Source organism: Oncorhynchus clarkii, chromosome 8, assembly GCF_045791955.1.
Source record: "Oncorhynchus clarkii lewisi isolate Uvic-CL-2024 chromosome 8, UVic_Ocla_1.0, whole genome shotgun sequence".
Classification (NCBI taxonomy): Eukaryota; Metazoa; Chordata; class Actinopteri; order Salmoniformes; family Salmonidae; genus Oncorhynchus; species Oncorhynchus clarkii.
Genome location: NC_092154.1, coordinates 18,116,756 through 18,122,763, shown reverse-complemented (window position 1 = coordinate 18,122,763; position 6,008 = coordinate 18,116,756). Strand labels below are relative to the sequence as shown.

General features: G+C 38.8%; 1 protein-coding gene across 1 annotated transcript; it reads right to left on the bottom strand.

Annotated features, from left to right (window-relative positions):
- Positions 1-2,190: 2,190 nt before the first annotated feature.
- LOC139415053 (gap junction alpha-10 protein-like) lies at positions 2,191-4,904 on the bottom strand. The gene is made up of 3 exons (XM_071162814.1): positions 4,821-4,904; positions 3,211-4,595; positions 2,191-3,097 (listed from the first exon to the last, which is right to left on the bottom strand). The coding sequence occupies exons 2-3, from the start codon at positions 4,570-4,572 to the stop codon at positions 3,059-3,061; spliced, it is 1,401 nt and encodes a 466-aa protein (XP_071018915.1). The 5' UTR covers positions 4,573-4,595; positions 4,821-4,904; the 3' UTR covers positions 2,191-3,058.
- Positions 4,905-6,008: the final 1,104 nt, after the last annotated feature.

Genomic DNA, 6,008 nt, shown 5'->3' with positions numbered 1-6,008 from the left:
GGGTGAAAAAATGTGCAAATCCAATCAGTTGTCCACATTGATTCACTGTCATCACATTGAATTGTTTTGTTGAAATAACGTGGAAAGAACATTTATGCAACCAGTTTTTGCCCAGTGGGAGGTGATACAAAGTAATGAGGGTTTTTTAATGTAGCTCCTTACGCTGGTCAATTGCCAGTCCAGACCTCTTAGCTCTCTAGTCCTGAGAGAGCTACTCCATGCTTGCTATGCTGTATGGGGTGTTACTATGGTGACCAATGGTTGAAAGTAGTACATGATCGGGTCATCTCTACAGTTACCCCAAGCATTACGGGTCAAATAAGCTTGTTGTGTGTCATCATCTCATTCACACAGAGATTTGTCTGGTTGACCTAAACCAGGACTAGTCATTGGTCTTGTATATCGTCTCAGGGTGCCGAGCATTTTATTTCTCCATTTCTGAATCTGTAGCAGACTTTTGTACTTTAGCTGGTTTCTGGTTGTGTTTGAGTGTCTGAAAGTTTAGCTCACTTCTAACCTCTGGTCTTATACTCCTGAAGCTAATTTCTACAAATGCGGAATAATAAGCTTTGCACAATACAGATCAAAGTCATTAAGAGCTGCAGAGAGAGTACTCAATACATTGGAGTAAACATTCATATATATTGGAATTCTGTTTTGGTAGTAAATACAATTTATTTTTCTCTCTCAAGTTCCTTACCTCTGCAGTTTTTTACAAGCCAAAACTCAAAAAACAGTAATGTTATTTGATTTGTTAGCTGGCTATGGTAATTAGTTGGTGGATATTTGTTGTAAAGCTAGATGCATTGAATTCATTATCTTTTTGAGAGGCTTTTGTGCTGTATTCATTTCTCGTTTTGTTTCACTGTTTTGTTTGTTTTAGTTGTTTTTGTGTGCTGCTTTGAAAGAAAAAACACTGTCTCTCCAACTCCAAAGGTTGTTCTTTTGAAAAGATGAACAAAGCTTGCCTTTTTCACAAATTGCTCAACTTTATAATATAATATACTGGTATCCTGATTGAATGCACAGGCTGAGATCATTTTAGGAGTAAAAGAAAAGTTTGAAATGTTTACAAAACGGTATCACATGTCATGATGTGTTTATTACATTTGTCATGTAAATAGAATTTGCTAGGTTAAAATTGGACTGAAGGTTAGTTTTCTGTAAACAAAAAATGATGTGTTTTCTCAACTTGTCTTTTCATTCAACTGGGGATGTTTCAGAGTTACATGGATACAAGTGCACCTCCAATTTTTGCCTTAGAACTTGCAGAGGTCATAGTTCACATTCAAGTGAAGTGAGTGTATGCAGGGGCCTACCCCCCCCCCCCCCCCCCCCCCCCCCCATCCCTGAGTCACACCCAGTGCAGACCTTCTCACACTTATCTACCTGTGAAATCCTTCATACCTCTCATTACTGGTCAATGACTGTATCAGCCAACTTCATCAGGTGTTTTTTCTACATGCTTTTTACACAGATTATATGGATTATTGTATTAGTAGATTTTGGTTCATTATTTTTCATGTAAAAGCTCTTTTACATAATTTTTTCTCTCGTTTTTCTAGAACAGTTTTTTGTTAATATTGTCATTTTGAAATAGCTGTAATTTGCTTATTCTCTATTAAGAGTTCTTACCCTTTTCATTTTGAAATGCTACACGACCCTAATGAATTAAAATGACTTATTAACCATTTTAAACACGGTATTGTGCAAACCCCATTTTCATTCATTTCAATTGCTAGCGTTATATAAAGGACATTTTTGTCTAGACACCATTTCTGTTTATGAAATAAAGAAACATATCATGTGCATTATATGGTCATTTTTATATCTGCAAATGCAAAGACATTTGGTTTCCTTCATCATATATATAACACTGTACAACAGTATGTCATACAATTTTATACACTCATACTTGTACTGTACACTGAGTGTACAAAACATTAAGAAAAACTTCCTAATATTGAGTTGGCTGGATGTCCTTGGGGTGGTGGACCATTCTTGATACACACGGGAAACTGTTGAGAGTGAAAAACCCAGCAACGATATCAAGCAAGATGACAAGTGTTGAAGATAATGTATTTAATAGAAAAAACATCCATAAAATGGTTCATTAATAAATTCACATTTAGTTGAATTTGAAGAGCCATTCTATCTCCAACTTTATCATCATTCTGTACAGTAAACAATATCAAAGTGCTTCCAAAAATCATTCTTACATTTTGAGATAAAATATTTTGTATAGTGGAGGTTATCATATCCCAGTGTTTTAAGTGTATTAGCGATCACAAGCCATGAATCTTTTAAAATGTAAGAATTTCCTTAGAAGGCCAATGTCTCATCATTTGAACATGCTCACTTTAAGTCAAATGTCATTTTAATGTGCTTTCACTCATAAATTCCACAAAAATGATCTGAAATGTGATACCGCAAAGATAGCATGTGACAAATAAAAAAATAGAAATTAGAACTACCCATGCCAACATAATTGTACTAAAGCATTTACTTCTCGTCCACAATAGAGACATAGTAATGGCGTCTTTTTGTAGGAACTAACTCCGACATGGCTCGTTGGCCAAAGCCTTTTGGAAAAACATTTTATTGTTGTTGTTGAGGCATTTTGGATAAATGCCCGAAAATAAGGTATGTATTAAACACAAGCTTAGTAGGTCTAAAACGTTTTCTTCTATGAGATCATCTTCAACAGCTGTCACTTTTTGTGAATTTCAAAGCATTTATGTAATCAAAACAAGCACATAAAGGGTTCATAATTCATAAAGGTCATGTTAACTGACTGATATTATCTCATAGAACAAAAACGTAGAAGAGCTACGAAGACCTTATTTTCGGTGTTCATCCTAAAGCCCCATTCTTTCCCTATTCAATTCCCCCATTGGAATGGCTGAACGAAACAGTGCTAACTAATTTTCCAGTTTTTAGGATTACAAACTTGCGAGCTCTATACATATGTTATTATGAATACAATTAGGCAATTAGAAGGAAGTGTCGCTTTGCGATCAGGGTCCCCACCAGATCCTTCTGGTCCCTCAGCCAGTTCTCACTTTTTCATGATTGAAGACAGTTCCAGAATCATGCTCTGAAAGAGTGAAAACATGCAGTTATTTCATCTGAATCTTTAGAAATACATGATGAGAATCATACAATACATCCTCAATTTTGAAAAGCATGTTGCATAATGGCTGTAGTTACCATTGACATTCTTCGTCCACTGGCTGGAGGTGGGGTCATAGGTGGGCTCTCTCCTTGGGCGATACGCTTGGCCTCTGTGTCCGCCCCACTCCCGGAGTTCGGGCTATCAGAAGGACTGGCCAGGTTGGTCTGAGAGAGTCCCCGGGACATGAAACTAGCCTTCCTCGCCGTGGGATAGTGGTCACTGTCAGGTGAATCACTCATGTCACTGAAGTCCTGCAGAGCGCTGACCCGGCTCTGTTTGCGCAGCTGGTTCTGCAGGGCTGCTGGTATCTCCATATGGCTGGCCAGGAGTGAAGGAGGTGGCTGTGCTCCATTGTGCCTAGTTTGGCCTGAGCCTTTAGGCCTGTTGGAGTCATCACTGCTGCATGAGTGGTCCCTCTGGTCCAGGGTGTAGCAGCGCTCCACGGCCCCCAGCTGTCTAGGGTACTGCTCTGAACCGTTGGTGCCACCACCATCGTTGTGAGGAGCTACTGAAGGCATGTACAAGGGGACAGCATCCATTGTGCAAGATGTCTGAGTGAACTGCATCATCTTTTGGGGAGATGAGTTTGTAAGGACACACACCTGCTGGACCATGGAGTTTTTCTTGGACCTGTATACTATGCTGTCATCATCTGCACCTTTATTTCCATACAGACTTTGTTTGACTTTCTTCACTCCCAGGTGGAATATCTCGAGGAGATTCAAGAACAAAGAAACCCCAGCGATGACGAGCATGAAGATCATGAAAATGTTCTTCTCAGTTGGTCTGGACACAAAGCAATCCACACTGTTTGGGCAAGGCAATCTCTCACATTTGTACAAAGGATCTAGCCCAATGCCATAGAGTACATATTGTCCGACTATGAAGCCAACCTCCACCACCGACCTCGTCAAGATATGGAAAACATATGTGCGCAACAAGGAGCCCCTGAGTGGAGCTTTCCTTACTCTCTTCTGTTCCTCCAGCTTCCTCAGCTCCCTCTCTATCCTCTGTCTGTCTTCATGAACGGGCTCAGCGCCCTCTAGCTCTGCTTTCAGGAAAGCTTTTTTTTTGTGTCTTTCTTTTTCAAGGGCCCTCAAACGGTACAGTGCATGTCCCATGTACACCAGAGAGGGAGAGGACACAAAAATGATTTGTAACACCCAGTATCGGATAAGAGAAATGGGGAATGCATCGTCGTAGCACACATTCTTACACCCAGGCTGGTCCGTGTTGCAAACAAACTCACTCTGCTCATCGTCCCAAACATCCTCTGCTGCCACACCAAGTACGAGCATCCGGAATATGAAAAGGATGGTTAGCCAGATTTTTCCCACAATGGTTGAATGAATATGTACCTCTTCTAAGATACTCCCCAACAAGTTCCAATCCCCCATCTTCTGTTTCACATATCCTTATGCTGTAAAAAAATAAATAATAATAATAAAAATAACAATTTAACATAAACTTCCACGGGGCCATAGTATAACATAAATATCTTACAGTATAAGCAATTATTTCATAAAGGTTTACTGTGTATATTTTTCATGATTGCAAAACAATTGCTTTTTACTAAATTGATTGATCCAAGAAGGCAAAATAAAATAAAACATCTCAAAGGATTTAAGAGTTAGAATTAACTTACATTTCAACTAGGTTGTGTGTTCCACTTGCTTCAGAAAGAGCGGATTATTTGGTAGAATTAAACTTTTGTTTCCACCGATTGAAGAGATAGGCAACCCATCTCTGAGCATAGCTACAGTGAGTGTCTCTCCAATCTGTTGCAAGCAGGACTCATAAAATGCGAGGATCGATCCACCAAGCGACTGGACAATGACCTGGGGCTAGTTTTACCACACAATTGTTGACAGCAGGACACCACACAGACACAGTAGGACATGTTACCAATACTGCCAACCATCTCATGGCCATGCTCTGGACATCAATACATGTCAAATGCGTGCTACTTAAACTTTTCAAATATTTGTACTATAGGTTGTGATTATGTTTGAATATGATATAAATCTGCATGTGTAGTACAACTAATTGTATTCAACTGACCAAGTCAAAGGGACCAATCAATTGGGCCAGAAAGAATGATCAATGAGTCATGTCCCAAGTTAACTATTTCAGGTATTGGACTAGTCTCACCAAGCCTGCTGACCAAGTTCTGTTAATGTAATGAATTCCATCCTTATCAGATGACACAATTTGAACAAATTCACATTGTTGCCATTGATATTTAGGAGGCCATTTAGATTCCTGAAAATTAGTTAACCATTTAATAATTTTCAGTTATTAGAAACAGGAAAATAAATCCTTAGGGAATGTATGAAACACTTAATTTGACATTGCATGGTACTGTGTAGTTGCAATAGCCACCTTTAATAATACACCCAAATGGGATTCTAACCTCATGATCCCATTCCATTACCATGAAAGAGAATGTGTCCTCACAATCACTCTGAAATAAAGTTGAATGAAGTTTGAGGTTATAGCAGCTCACCACTAAGGCAAGTAAACCCTTAGGCAGTGACTTCAATTCCCATAATAGTTTCTGGATATGTATATTAGAGCATGTACTACTTTGAAACATTGCCCTCCAGAAGGATTCATTATTAATGAACTCTCCCATGACAGCTATAACTGTGAGAATAGGTGTGTTGAGCTATGACCATTAAGCTTTTCGTTTTAGCCGGAAGATATGCTGCTCTTTTCTATAAAACATCAGTTCAGAATGTGTCTAAAATATGCTGTATTCATTTGGGTGGTAAGTTAAAGTGAAGTTATTGAATTTGTGTGAAATAGAACATTTTCATTAATCAAAACCATG

Excerpts from the sequence above, each read along its gene's own strand:
- LOC139415053 (XM_071162814.1), bottom strand. The coding sequence starts at position 4,572 with ATGGGGGATTGGAACTTGTTGGGGAGTATCTTAGAAGAGGTACATATT. Across the intron at positions 3,098-3,210 it reads GTGGACGAAGAATGTCAATG|AGCATGATTCTGGAACTGTC; the intron begins GTAACTACAGCC and ends TCACTCTTTCAG.